At 50.9% G+C, this 14,623-nt stretch overlaps 1 protein-coding gene across 2 annotated transcripts in view; it reads left to right on the top strand.

The window, feature by feature from the left end:
* SYNJ2 (synaptojanin 2) overlaps positions 1–14,623 on the top strand; it is a 119,978-nt gene that overhangs the window by 81,878 nt on the left and 23,477 nt on the right. For both annotated transcript variants that reach the window (XM_015137056.3, XM_015137058.3), the window contains exons 9-16: positions 1,092–1,173; positions 1,837–1,986; positions 2,062–2,227; positions 3,974–4,165; positions 6,477–6,558; positions 7,360–7,500; positions 9,437–9,629; positions 12,751–12,909. In XM_015137056.3, coding sequence (XP_014992542.2) covers positions 1,092–1,173; positions 1,837–1,986; positions 2,062–2,227; positions 3,974–4,165; positions 6,477–6,558; positions 7,360–7,500; positions 9,437–9,629; positions 12,751–12,909 — 1,165 coding nt within the window. The remainder of the gene's footprint in view (positions 1–1,091; positions 1,174–1,836; positions 1,987–2,061; positions 2,228–3,973; positions 4,166–6,476; positions 6,559–7,359; positions 7,501–9,436; positions 9,630–12,750; positions 12,910–14,623) is intronic.

Raw genomic sequence — 14,623 nt, forward strand, 5'->3', positions numbered from 1 at the left:
TCCCGATATGAGTTACAATGCTGTCGGCCATGGTTCAGTGTTAATTAAACAAATATATATATTCAATAAGGTGTCTTTATATGGAAACATACATAAAACAAGTTTGTATATTGATCAGTTGATGAAAATGTGACCAGAGATTTGCAGGAACCTAACCCTATATTTCCCCTAGGACCGATGGTTCTGTGTTCATGTCCAATTCAGTGTTCCTACAACTTTATAGAACATAATTGCTATAGCCGGGCACGGTGGCTCACGCCTGTAATCCCAGCACTTTGGGAGGCCGAGACGGGCGGATCACGAGGTCAGGAGATCAAGACCATCCTGGCTAACACAGTGAAACCCCGTCTCTACTAAAAAAAAAAAAATACAAAAAACTAGCCGGGCGAGGTGGCGGGCACCTGTAGTCCCAGCTATTCGGGAGGCTGAGGCGGGAGAATGGCGTAAACCCGGGAGGCGGAGCTTGCAGTGAGCTGAGATCCGGCCACTGCACTCCAGCCTGGGCGACAGAGCGAGACTCCGTCTCAAAAAGAAAGAACATAATTGCTATAAATAACAAGGACCAGCTAAACTTAAAATGACCCAGTTGTGCAGGCTGCTGAGTGTGTGTCCTGGGGTCTGCCTGCCTTTCCAGCAATGCTGGGGATCCACTGGGATGGACACTGGGGTTTCTGGGGGGCTACTGGTGAGGAGGTGGGGGTTCTTAGAACATGTTTCCTCATGCCTGTAATCCCAGCACTTTGGAAGGCCGAGGCATGCGGATCACAAGGTCAGGAGTTTGAGACCAGCCTGGCCAATGTTGTGAAACACTGTCTCTACTAAAAATACAAAAATTAGCCGGGTGTGATGGCACGTGCCTATAGTCCCAGCTACTTGGAAGGCTGAGGCAGGAGAATTGCTTGAACCGGGGAGGCAAAGGTTGCAGTGAGCCAAGATCGTGCCATTGCACTCCAGCTTGGGTGACAGAGTGAGACTCTGTCTCAAAATAAAAAGAACATGTTTCCTTGGGAGTCGACAGACATGGGCCACTGTGCTATGGCCACTGCTTCTTTGAACACAACTTATAACTTTACATTTCTTCTTGTCCTAAGTTTTCAGAAAGGCACTTTGCGGATGAACTGTCTTGACTGCCTGGACCGAACCAACACTGTGCAGAGCTTCATTGCGCTCGAGGTGCGTCCCTGCTGCAGCCTTCTCGGCCATCTGTGCCAGGTCCTATGACTTAAGCTGGACAGGCTGAGCTGAGCACCTTTAGCGGCAAGATGAGGGTGGCATCACCGAGACAACTTTCTAACTGTGGGGAAGGTGGACAGGGAGACACTGGGACATCCAGAGAGGGGTTCTTGTGAAATGCATCCCAGACATGGTGGCCCAAAGGCTCCTAGGGAAGAGCAGTTGTGTAATGATTATTGTGAATGCACCATTGGCCCAAGGCAGTGTGAGGCTGGCCGAATGAGGCTGGATTTGAAGCTGGGGAGGGAGACTTGGGTCTGCATGGCCGCAGCTGTCTGGCTGACCTCTCCTGGCTGGGGGGTTAGGGGCAGGATCAGTGCCCCTTGCTGTCCACCACTGTTTGCTCTTTAGCCTCTGGCTGTGTAGCGGGGAGATCAGGTGTCAGGGGGTGAGAGGAGGGCTTGGGTGGACCCTATAGATAAAGTTGGGGTGAGGTATGGGAAGTCACTGTCTGCTGTAGGAACTCGTCATCCTCTGGAGGGGCACAGGGTCTTCCAGGACACAGCGTAATCCACAGGCTGCTGAATAAGGAACTTCCTGGGATGGTGGCTGTGGGGCCTCTGTGGGAGAAGCCAGTGACAGCCATTCCTGATTCCTCCCCAGGTCCTGCATCTGCAGCTCGAGACCCTGGGGCTGAGTTCAAAACCCATTGTTGACCGCTTTGTGGAGTCCTTCAAAGCCATGTGGTCTCTGAACGGCCACAGCCTGAGCAAGGTGTTCACAGGCAGCAGGTCCCTGGAAGGGAAGGCCAAGGTAGGGCCCCGCCAAGGGGGCAGGGTGGGGGCCCCAGGGACCCCCCTCACGGCCTGTGGTCTGGGCTCTTGGCAGGTGGGGAAGCTGAAGGATGGAGCCCGGTCCATGTCTCGAACCATCCAGTCCAACTTCTTCGACGGGGTGAAGCAGGAGGCCATCAAGCTGCTGCTGGTTGGGGATGTCTACAGCGAGGAGATGGCAGACAAAGGGGGCATGCTGCTGGACAGCACAGCGCTCCTGGGTAGGGCCCGCCACGGACAGGGGGAGGCGGGAAGGCGGGGTGCTCCCCGGCCCCACGTTCCCACCGCCTCTGTGCCATCCAGAGAGTGGGTGGCAGACGTGCCTGAGGTCTGAGCAGTGGACCATGCACCTTGCAGCTGTCACTGCCTCTCCCGGCAGCCTGGGCTTTCCAGCTGGGCCTGGGAGCTCACGCTTCCTCTGTCTTGGCTTGGACTGTGTTTCCATCCTGAGAAGCGGGAGACACCAGGCGGGCTCAGCGAGAGGCCGTGCACTCTCCTAAACGCATCAGTGCCTTTGAACGCTCACCCACTCCAGAAACTTCCTCAGCTGCTTGGGTTCTTGGGCCTTTAGCAGGTGATGTTGGCCTTGGGAGCTTCCCATGAAGTTGGCCTCCAGTTTCTGTTTTGGACCCTGTAGAAACAGAGGAAGAGGATGCTGTAATCTCCCAGGGATGAGGGCACCTTCGGGTCTCAGCAGCAACACAGCGTGGTTCCATCAATATAGGAGGTTCCTTTGAGAGCATTTTAATGACATCTTCTTACCTGAGCCTGTAAACATATTAGGTCTCATGGAAAAAGGAGGAGAAACCCAGCATTTTTCCTAATAAGAATGTACAAGTGTCGCTTTCTTTTTTTTTTGTTTTGTTTTGTTTTGTTTTGTTTTTTGAGACGGAGTCTCGCTCTGTCGCCCAGGCTGGAGTGCAGTGGCGCGATCTCGGCTCACTGCAAGCTCCGCCTCCTGGGTTTACGCCATTCTCCTGCCTCAGCCTCCTGAGTAGCTGGGACTACAGGCGCCCGCCACCGCGCCCAGCTAATTTTTTGTATTTTTAGTAGAGACGGGGTTTCACCGTGGTCTCGATCTCCTGACCTTGTGATCCGCCCGCCTCGGCCTCCCAAAGTGCTGGGATTACAGGCGTGAGCCACCGCGCCCGGCTCAAGTGTCGCTTTCAAAACGTCAGGTGTTTTTGAAAAATGAACTAGCCCATGCTTAAAATGGGTTCATGGCCCTTTTCCACTCTCACTCTTTCTTCACTGGGGGAGCTCTTATTTGGCTTCCGATAGGCCAGGCGATATTTATGCCAGCTCTATAAAAGGTGAACGAACTGCATGTTGTACAGTGAGTCTTATTTAATAGCAAGGCAGACATGAGTTAGATTTGGGTTACGTCACAAGTTTAAACGATGGAATATATTTTGGCTATTGAGAGGATGGTGATGGTTCTGTGTGGTGACTTTTTAAAGCCTTAAGTCTGGGGCAAAACAAAACATATCAGACATGCAGGCTGGAAGGCAGAGGATGCAAAGGTGGCTGTCTGGGTTGGTAAGACACTTAAAGGTATAGTGGATATGGGCACATCTACATTGAAATCTGGTCAGTTACAGCATGCCCTGGCTTAAATTCCTATGCCTTGTTCTTCCACGGAGTGGACAGTGGGGACATGGCTTTTCCCTGTCGTGTCTGAGATCCCTGTGATCTGATGTCCCATGGCTTCTGGCTTCAGTTGGGGGCAGGGGTGTAGACGGTGAGTTTCCAGTCTCATGTTTTCACGCCTTTATTGCGGAAATGCCATAGGGGAAGCACCGTGGTGACCATGGTTTTAAACCTTTTGTCGTCTTCCTAAGGAGCATACCCTGGTTTATCTCTAGAGGCTCATGAACCATCTGTCTCTGCCAGGCAGCCTCTTCTTTTTGGAGGATGCCTGAGCTTTGGAACTGCAAAGAAATGTGCCTTTTTATGCCTCCTGACAGTGACTCCCAGGATCCTGAAAGCTATGACTGAGCGTCAGTCTGAATTCACAAATTTCAAGCGGATCCGGATTGCCATGGGGACCTGGAACGTGAATGGAGGAAAGCAGTTCCGGAGCAACCTGCTCGGGACGGCGGAGCTGACTGACTGGCTGCTCGACTCGCCCCAGCTCTCGGGCGCTGCCGAATCCCAGGGTGAGGGCAGTGGCTTCGGGGGAGACAAAAGCCAATTCCACCTCACCTGACATGTCAGGCTTGACCCTTTAGTGGCCATCGTCTTGTGGAATTTCGTCTTTGTGTTTTCCCTCCTCACAGTGTTTAAATAGCACCGTGGTCTGACTGTCAAGAATGCTGCCTCACAAGTAACTTTGACTTTTTTCCTTTCCCGAATGTTTAGAAGAGTTAGCAGATGGTGAATCTCTCTTTTTCTCTTTGCCTACAGTGATGGTGAAGTCTTAGGCTTTCATCAGTAGAATCTTTTTGTCACCAGGCTGAAGGTGTGGCTTCTAGAGCCATGTAACTGCGAGGACAGGAGCCGGGCCTGTCTTCAGTGTTTTGTTTTTGTTTGTTTTTGTTTTTTGTTTTTAGACGAGTTTCACTCTCATCACCCAGACTGGAGTGCAGTGACACAGTCTTGGCTCGCTGCAATCTCCGCTTCCCAGATTCAAGCAATTATCCTGCCTCAGCCTCCTGAGTAGCTGGGATTATAGGCGCCCACCACCATGCCCTTCTAATTTTTGTATTTTTAGTAGAGACGGAGTTTTGCCATGTTGGCCAAGCTGGTCTCGAACTCCTGACCTCAGATGATCCCTCTGCCACAGCCTCCCAAAGTGCTGGGATTACAGGTGTGCGCCACTGCACCCGGCCCTGCCTTTAGTGTTGATATTGACCAAGAACGGCTCATCCCTGCCTCTCCCCGAACCAACTCTATTCATCTGCTTTAAGTAGTCACAAAATAATCCATGTGCTATTTAGGAATAAAATAATTCCAAATGTTGACACCTCACGTTTTATCTTGTAAGATACACTATTGAATGGCCCTAGAACTTAGGATCTGAAGAATAAGTGATTCTTGTACAGTCAGCGTTGACTCAGGGGCCTTGCTTTTTTTTTTTTTTTTTTTTTTTTTTGCTTCCTTGGACTCAGGAAGACACTTGTGTTTCACGTTTTTGCCTGTTGGTGAGTGACCTGTGGTCTAGCTGACATGTGGTGGCTCGTGTGTACATTCATGCCCCACAGCTGCCCAGAGCCCCATCCCTTCTTCTGCACACGCCATCTGTGCCCTCCTTTCTGCCTCAGAGGGCAGGTGGCGGAGTCCACCATTCAGAGCCACTGGGGCTCTCTGTGTCGGTGGTAGCCTGAGTTGCTGCTTGTGCCTCCAGAAGCCATTCAGGATACGCTCTGGAGCAGGCCCATCAATGCGGAGGGTGCTTAGCACCGCCGTGGCTCAAGAGCTGTCCCTCCTCTCCCCACTGAAGTGACTCCTCCTCTTTTCCCTGCAGGAGGGTGTGCGTGTTGTTAGCAAGCTGGCCGGTGTTTTGCAAGGGGATCTTTTTGGGGAAAACACTATCAGGCTCCACAGCAGTCCCACTAGAGATGCACCAGCTTCCAGAGAAGGAAAGGAAAGTGCTGTGGTTACTGTTGCCAAGCAGACCAGACAGAGGGACAGAGATTGGTTTTTCTTTTTTTTTTTTTTTTTTTTTGAGACGGAGTCTCGCTCTGTCGCCCAGGCTGGAGTGCAGTGGCCGGATCTCAGCTCACTGCAAGCTCCACCTCCCGGGTTCACCCCATTCTCCTGCCTCAGCCTCCCGAGTAGCTGGGACTACAGGCACCCGCCACCTCGCCCGGCTAGTTTTTTTGTATTTTTTAGTAGAGACGGGGTTTCACCGTGTTAGCCAGGAGGGTCTCGATCTCCTGACCTCGTGATCTGCCCGTCTCAGCCTCCCAAAATGCTGGGATTACAGGCTTGAGCCACCGCGCCCAGCCTTTTTTTTTTTTTTTTTTTTTTAAAGAAAAAGCTTTAAGTCAGGGAAACTAGAGGTTCCAGGTTGCCCACTGTAGCCAACAGAGAAAGCAGTGGACAGCCTGCCTGGCCACTCACTGACAGAGGCCACGTCCTCCTGGCTGGACCCTGGGGAGGCAGGCAGGCATCTCCCTTTCTGCAGCAGCTATGGCTGGGCTTGGGGGCTCAGGAGACTGGGTGTCAGAGGTCGTGACTGGAGAGATTCAGTCAGTGGCTACAGGGTTATATTAAACTCTGACCTCTCCCCTGTTCGAAGGGAACAGAATGGATGGAGGGCCCCTCTGGGCTCACTGTGCTACATTGAAGCCAGGCATTTCTGAAGCAGATTCCACTGGGGCAGTTCCCAGCAGCAATGATAGCCACCTGGAGTTGGACTCAGGCAGTGGACAGCGTGGCTTGGGAGAGGGGACTGGGGAACCCCATGAACTTGTAATGCAGGACTTGGTGGTCCTGACTTCTGTCATCTCTTGCCTTGCTCCCCAGATGACAGCAGCCCAGCTGACATATTTGCTGTGGGGTTTGAAGAGATGGTGGAATTGAGCGCAGGGAATATTGTCAATGCCAGGTAAGGGGCCAGGTGTGTGGGGCCGGGCAGGGACTTCCTGAGTCAGGTGCCTGGCTGGGAGCAGAGCCTCTGAGGCTCTCCTGGAGCTAGCTTGCTTCTGAGCCAGCTAAGCGGTGGCTCTGGCTGTGTGGGGATCTGTCACCTGGCTCCTTCTCCACGCTCACACATGCACCGCCCCATTCTTTCCCTGCTACTTAGGAAGTAAAAGGAAGGGCTGATGATTGCTGTGTTTTCTCTGCCGTGCTCTAGCCTTGGCCACTTGTTGAGGCTGATTTACGCTGCCAGAGGGAGCTGGCATGTGTGGACCTGGGATGCAAGGGAAGGGCAGGGCTAGAACTGGGAGAGTAGTTGACTCATGTTTCCTAGGGAGAGGTGAGAAAGCGCGAGTGCCGGGAAGAGGTACTTTCCTCCTGCATACCAGAGCAAAGGAAAAAATCAAATCCACTGGATTTGTGTTTAATACGAAGTCAACTGGACATTCCCCCACCCCCTGCTAAACTGGCCTGGCTTTATTTTTAAGGAATTTTCTGAACAAATAAATAAGACTGACTCTGTGGGGCTGCTATAAGGTCCTGGGTTGGGTTTCAGAGGTCAAGGAAGGGCTGCTGTGATGTGTGAGACATAGCCAAAAATACCCAGATCCTCCACTAGAAGAAGGAAAGCATGACACTCATGTTGGGGTGCAGGCAGTGTGAAATCAGTTCTGCAAAGAGAACAGGCCTGGGCTGGAGCATTTGGTAGGTGGGAGATAGATGTGCTTCCAGCCATCTGTAAACAGCATCATTTCCTTTTCTCTTCCAGTACTACCAACAAGAAGATGTGGGGTGAGCAGCTTCAGAAAGCCATCTCACGCTCTCATAGATACATTCTCTTGACTTCGGCACAGCTGGTGGGCGTCTGTCTTTATATCTTTGTACGTCCATACCATGTCCCGTTCATCAGGTAAGAACATTCCGTTTACACACATCTGGGGAACAAGGGGTTGTTAGTCTTTGTGTTTTGTTCTTTGACTTCCTCCTCCTCCCCCATCCCCTTCTGTAACAGGAATCGGGACTTGCCATTATTTTAGATAAATGTAGCAAAAACCCCCTAGGAAAAACTGGGCTGAATAGAATATTGTCTGGCAATTAAAAAGCCACCATGGGAAACGTCCAACTCAGGAAGCTGAACTCTTAGAAAGAGTGTTACATGATTGTCATCGCCCAAGCTCAATTCTCTGTAAGGAAAGGGGTTCCTTGTTGGAATCTTACAGACAGGAAACCTCTGACCAAGAGCTGAGTAACTCACTGGGAAATGCCAACTCTTTTGTCTCTTTTTAAAAGAATTCTAAGTAGAATGGGCCTTTACAACTGGGGCCTCCTTGTCATTTCTCCAAGGTGCATGCTTTGTGAGCGTCAGAAAGGGGGCGAGCTTAGGGGCTGCATTCCTCGTGGGGTGTGGGTGTGGGTGTTTGGATGCTGGAGGGACTCATCTTTTCTCCAGCTTGCGGATGGCCTCATCTTTCCACCTGGGCCTACTTGTGGCTTTCGAATTTCCACCAGCCTTTCGGCCGGCTGGCAGCAAGCGTTGAACTGACCTCCCCACTGAGCCCCTGGGTCCCAGGAAGGGCCTGTGCCTGTCTAGAGCACCACAGGTGCACCCCTGCTGCACCTGGAGACTAAGACAGTGCTGCCTGTAATCCTCTTCTCTGACTTTCAGAAGATGTTTAGGTCCCTGTCCCTCTGCTTGTGTTATTTTGCCAGCTTGGTAGTATCCCAGGTTAGCAGGTGAAGGTTAGTAAGAGTTAAAGGCAAGGGCAGGGTGAGGGTGAGAGAAAGGGCTCAGAACTGAGGAGCACGAGGTTTCCCAGGCTCGGTGTCCTCGGCTTCACGCGCCTTTAGCCCTGAGCTGCTTCCGCCTCCACCCCTTCCATCAGTCATCCCCCCAGCCTTGTCTACCAGGGAGCAGATGCACCAGCAGGCCTCAGTCTGTGGCACGGCTGTGGAAATGTTAACAAATGTGCCTGTAGCCCATGTTTCTATGGACTTGTATGCATTATGAGTTGGCATTTTAATGCGAGCAGGCTCTGGCATTGCATAAAAGTCCGTTTGAGACCACCTACCCAGCCCAGCATAAACAGCTGCCGGTTTCCTAGCTCTTAAAATGCATTGATTGCTGGGCGTGGTGGTTCATGCCTGTCATCCCAGCACTTTGGGAGGCCAAGGCAGGCAGATCACTTGAGGTCAGGAGTTCAAGACCAGCCTGGCCAACATGGTGAAACCCCGTCTCTAGTAAAAATACAAAAATTAGCCGGGCATGATGGTGGGTGCCTGTAATCCCAGCTACTTGGAAGGCTGAGGCGGGAGAATCACTTGAACCTGGGAGGCCACCATTGCAGTGAGCCAAGATCACGCCACTGCACTCCAGCCAGGGTGACAGAGTGAGACTCTGTCTCAAAGTAATAATAATAATAATAATTAAAAAGTTGATTGCCCAGATGACACCTCCCATGCATGGCGTGACAGCCACAAGGGAGTGGGGTGGGCTGGTGGGTGGTGATGTTCGTGCTGCTCCTGGTGGCAGTGAGAAGCTGGGGAGATGCAGGGATTGCCCTGTCTTTGGCTTCATGGGGTGCTCAGGTGAGCAATGAGCGCTTGCCAGTTGGGGTGTGGAGGAGGTGTCCAGGCAGCAGTGGGCAGCAGGAGGGAGGCGGCTTCCTGACCGGGAGTCGATGATGGCCAAAGTGGCCGCTTCGTTGAATTGGACAGACTCTGAGCTGATGATTTTGGAGCACTCAGAGCGGCAGGTCCTGAGCTGCTGCTGGGCCCTTCTCTGTGACAAAGCAGGGTCATGTTTCTCCTTCAGGACCCGACAACATGCACACATCCTTCTGTTCCAGGGACGTGGCCATCGACACAGTGAAGACGGGCATGGGGGGCAAGGCGGGGAACAAGGGCGCCGTCGGCATCCGCTTCCAGTTCCACAGCACCAGCTTCTGCTTCATATGTAGCCACCTGACAGCCGGACAGTCCCAGGTGAAGGAGCGGAACGAAGACTACAAGGAGATCACCCAGAAACTCTGCTTCCCAATGGTGAGCGGTGCCATGGGGGCGGCCAGCACCTCCCTGCTCAGCTCAGTCCCAAACGTGACTGTTGATAGGAGCCAGGCATTGGGAACATAACCACAGGGGGGGCCCCTGCTTGGAGGGCTCAGCGCTGGGGGAGGGGGAGAAGGCTGTGTCACCCCATGGAATTGACCTGGGGCAGGGTTAGCCGTGTGCCTGGAGGGGGCCAGCTCTGCAGCATCCCTCCCCTCCCATTGCTGTGCATTTCCTGAGTGTCTGCATGGCCGCTGGATTTTGTGTGTGTACATTTTCTGATTTTCTAATTCAAGTGATGGTTTAGGGAAGAAAACCATGTCCATGGTCTGTCCTGTCCAAGTGGTGAAGAACATTTGAATCCACACAGCCTGAGACTCCATCTTCCTGAGATTCACAGTCCTCACATGTACTTTCTGTGGTGGCTCAGATAAGAACACCCTTTTGACCAGTGGACCCTTTTTGACCGGGAACACGGTTCTTGAGCAAGGAGCCCGGATCCTCCCTGTCCTCGAAGCTGCAATAGTGAACCACACACTGCCCTCTCGTGGCGGTCCAGAGGGTTTCATCCTGAAACTGGAGGATTTTCTTTTCAAATCTAGACATTAACGTTCTCCCTCCTGTGCAAAGATGCTACCCGGCACAGCTTCAGCGTGTGACACACATGAGGCCCACCTATTCCCCGAAGTGAGGATAGACTTCAGCTGTTCTTGCCGCAAAATATTCCACTGTCTGAGAGGTGGCGGGCTGGGTCACAGAGCTCTTCCCTGTGAGAAGAGGTCTTTAAAACTGACATCCCGGCCGGGCGCGGTGGCTCAAGCCTGTAATCCCAGCACTTTGGGAGGCCGAGACGGGTGGATCACGAGGTCAGGAGATCGAGACCAACCTGGTGAACATGGTGAAACCCCTTCTCTACTAAAAAATACAAAAAACTAGCCGGGCGAGGTGGCGGCGCCTGTAGTCCCAGCTACTCGGGAGGCTGAGGCAGGAGAATGGCGTGAACCCGGGAGGCAGAGCTTGCAGTGAGCTGAGATCCGGCCACTGCAACTCCAGCCCGGGAGACAGAGCGAGACTCCGTCTCAAAAAAAAAAAAAAAAAAAAAAAAAAAAAAAAAAAAAAAAAAACTGACATCCCATTTTACTGGGCTGCATGAGCACTCAAGGCAAAATTTCTTTAGTTTTCAATAACAAGTGCCACAGTTCTTGTTGGAGTTATTTCTTATGTTAAAAAAGAAACAAATGATAAGTTTTCAATTGTGTGTAATGTAGTTTAGGGAAAAAAAAGAAAAAAGTCTAACCCTTGTCACTTAAAAAGTGCTATTTTGGGGCCAGGTGCGGTGGCTCACACCTGTAATCCCAGCACTTTGGGAGGCTGAGGTGGGCGGATCACCTGAGGTCAGAAGTTCAAGACCAGCCTGGCCAACATGGTGAAACCCCATCTCTACTGAAAATACAAAAAACAAAATTAGCTAGGTGCGGTGGCATGCACCTGTAATCCCAGCTACTCGGGAGGCTGAAACAGGAGAATTGCTTGAACCCGGAAGGCAGAGGTTGCAGTGAGCTGAGATCGCACCACTGCACTCCAGCCTGGGTGACAGAGCAAGACTCCATCTAAAAAAAAAAAAAAAAAAAAAAGTGCTACTTTGACATAGTAAGCTTGGGATGCATAATAAGTAAAGGATTTATAATGTAGTTCTTTTCTACAATAAAAATATTGAGGGACCTATTAACAGTCTACACTTCTTTTTTGTTTTTGTTTTTGTTTTTGAGACAGAGTCTCGCTCTGTCGCCCGGGCTGGAGTGCAGTGGTGTGATCTTTGCTCACTGCAAGTTCCACCTGCCAGGTTCAAGTGATTCTCCTGCCTCAGCCTCCTGAGTAACTGGGATCACAGGTGTGCACCACCAGGCCCAACTAGTTTTTATATTTTTAGTAGAGATGGGGTTTTGCCATGTTGGCTAGGCTGGTCTCAAACTCCTGATATCAAGTGATCCGCCTGCCTCAGCCTCCCAAAGTGCTGGGATTACAGGCATGAGCCACCGTGTCCAGCCAACATTCTACACGGGTATTTTCTGATACCGTAGTCACTGGCCATAAGTAGCTATTTAAATTTAAATTAATTAAAATTAAATAACGTTTTAAATTCCTTGCATTCACTGGCCACATTGAAAATGATCAGTATCCACGTAGCCAGTGGCTCCCGCTTCAGACAGTACAGAGAACATTCCGGTGCTGCAGAAAGTTCTGTTTAGCAGTGTTGTCTAGACACTCATTTTATTTGGTTGGGACCCGTTTAATCTTCTGTCCAGATTATTGTCATGGGGGGAGTGGAAATGCCTCATATTATAGGAGAAGAGAAACTGATTTGGGAGCTAGGCAGATGGGAGCTGAAATCCCATCTGTATCATGCACTCGCTGTGTAACCTTCAGCAAGTGCCTTTGTCTCTGAACTTTTGTTGTTTGTTTTTTTTAATCGAAGAGAGATCTGGTGGTATCTGCTTTGTGCACCTGGAACAGAGCCCAGCCCTTGCGGATAGTTGATCCGCAGCAGCTGCTGTCATTGTGATTCCTGGGGAAGAGACAGGAAAGGCAAGGACCCCGGGAGCTCTCCGGGGCTGAGCTGGGGCCGTGGGTTCCTAGGACTGGGCAGGATGGGAAGGAGGAGCAAGAGATGGAGAAGGGTCACCTGAAAAAGCTCAGGAAGTTATATGAAGGTGCACATCCTGAGCATGTATGCTGCTCTTTCGAAACCTCACTCTCCTAACGCTGAATGCTGGGTGCTGCTTCCTAGGAGCAGACACTCCAAAGCAAGGGTGCATCTGGTCTTCTGGACGGGATCCGTGGAGGAAATGCTGGCCATGTTGCTCTCCTCCGTTTAGGGTAGGAGCTTCCTTCTAACCACTCAGAAACACTACTATTGAAAATTAAGCTGTGTCAAAATGCCTCCATAGTTGTATGGGATGAGTGAAAAATGAGATGCTCTAGTAGAAAACTTTCTCTTTTTTAAGTAACATTTTAAGAAAAATACTCCTGCTTGTCCCCGTGAGCTTGTTTTTCTCCCCTCTCCCACCTTCCTTGCAAGATGGGCTGAATGATTATTATTTTCTTTTCAACTTAGGGGAGAAATGTTTTTTCTCATGATTATGTATTTTGGTGCGGCGATTTCAACTACCGCATTGATCTTACTTATGAAGAAGTGTTCTATTTTGTTAAACGCCAAGACTGGAAGAAACTTCTGGAATTTGACCAACTACAACTACAGAAATCAAGTGGAAAAGTAAGTTGTGCTTTAAACATAATTTTTAGCAGCTGCTCCAAGATGGAATGATATCTATGAGATGTAGAGGCTGGTGCAGCAAATTCAGTTCTGTGAGTGGATTTCACTGTTTCCAACATTGTAGAAAACAGGTGGACTCGTGAGGTTATAGTACAGGAGTGGCTGTTCATACACACGTCCTGTCCCTCTTTTTTTTTTTTTTTTTTTTTTTTTTTGTGAGGCAGAGTCTTTTTCTGTCATCCAGGCTGGAGTGCAGTGGCACTATCTTGGCTCACTGCAACCTCTGCCTCCCAGGTTCAAGTGATTCTCATGCCTCAGCCTCCCGAGTAGCTGGGATTACAGGGGTGCACACACCTGGCTAATTTTTGTATTTTTAGTAGAGACGGGGTTTCACCATGTTGGCCAGGCTGCTCTCTAACTCCTGGCCTCAGGTGATCCGTGCACCTCGGCCTCCCAAAGTGCTGGGATTACAGGCATGAGCCACCATGCCTGGCCAACCTTCTCCTCCTTCTAATACTGTTATTTTAGTGCCTGTTTCTTCCTAGCAGGATGGGCTGAGATGAAATTCCATTTACCTGTGGAGAAAGAAGCTGGTTAAATGTGTGAGGGCCAGGTGTGGTGGCTCATGCCTGTAATCCCAGCACTTTGGGAGGCCGAGGCGTGCGGATCACTTGATGTCAGGAGTTCGAGACCAGCCTGGCCAACATGGTGAAACCCCATCTCTACTAAAAATCCAAAAATTAGCTGGGCATGGTGGCAGGCGCCTGTAATCCCAGCTACTCAGGAGACTGAGGCAGGAGAATCGCTTGAACCCAGGAGTTGGAAGTTGCAGTGAGCCGAGATCATGCCATTGCACTCCAGCTTGGGCGACAAGAGCAAAACTCCGTCTCAAAAAAAAAAAAAAAAAAAAAAAGTGTGAGGACAGGGCACATAAGGTCTCTCCTGAAGCAAGATTTAGATGTTCTTGGAGGTTTACTGTGTCTTCCCACTTCAGCCCCTGCCATTGTGTGGAGTGCTAAAGGGTTGCCACATAGACAAGTGACCACACCAACCTCCTAAAACAGGTTTTCCTGTCTTCCTACCACCAACATTCTCACATCCTTTCAGTGATCCCCGAGAGAATGAGGGTGTGTCTGTCCCTTGGGCTTCCCATGGAAGCAAGGCCAATCCAAAGCTAAACAAAGAAAAGAAGGACATGCATAGGGGCTCACGACTGTAATCCCAGCACTTTGAGAGGCTGAGGTGGAAGGATTTCCTAAGCCCAGGAGTTTGAGAACAGCCTGGGAAACAGGGAGACCTTGTCTCTACAAAAGCTAAAATTAGCCGAGCATGACGGTGAGCGCCTGTGGTCCCAGCTACTTGGGAGGCTGAGGCAGGAGGATCATATGAGCCCCAGAGGTTGAGGCTGTAGGGAGCCGTGATTGTGCCACTGCACTCCAGCCTGAGCAAAAGAGCAAGACTCCAAGGAGAGAGAGAGAGAGAGGAGAGCTGACTTTCACTCTGTGCTCTGTGTACTTAGCTCATTTAGTCAACAAACGTGGATGAAGGTCTTGGTGGTTGTGGGCCAGACATAGCACCAGGCATGGGACCGTAAAGATGAGCACCCCGACCCCTGCCTCGGACACTGCATTGTCTCCTCGGGGGCAACAAGCAGAAAGTGGATAGATCAGACACTGGAGCGGGTAGGAAGATACAAGGGTGGTGTGTCCCTCAG

The sequence above is a fragment of the Macaca mulatta genome, chromosome 4 (assembly GCF_049350105.2).
Source record: "Macaca mulatta isolate MMU2019108-1 chromosome 4, T2T-MMU8v2.0, whole genome shotgun sequence".
NCBI classification, from domain to species: Eukaryota; Metazoa; Chordata; class Mammalia; order Primates; family Cercopithecidae; genus Macaca; species Macaca mulatta.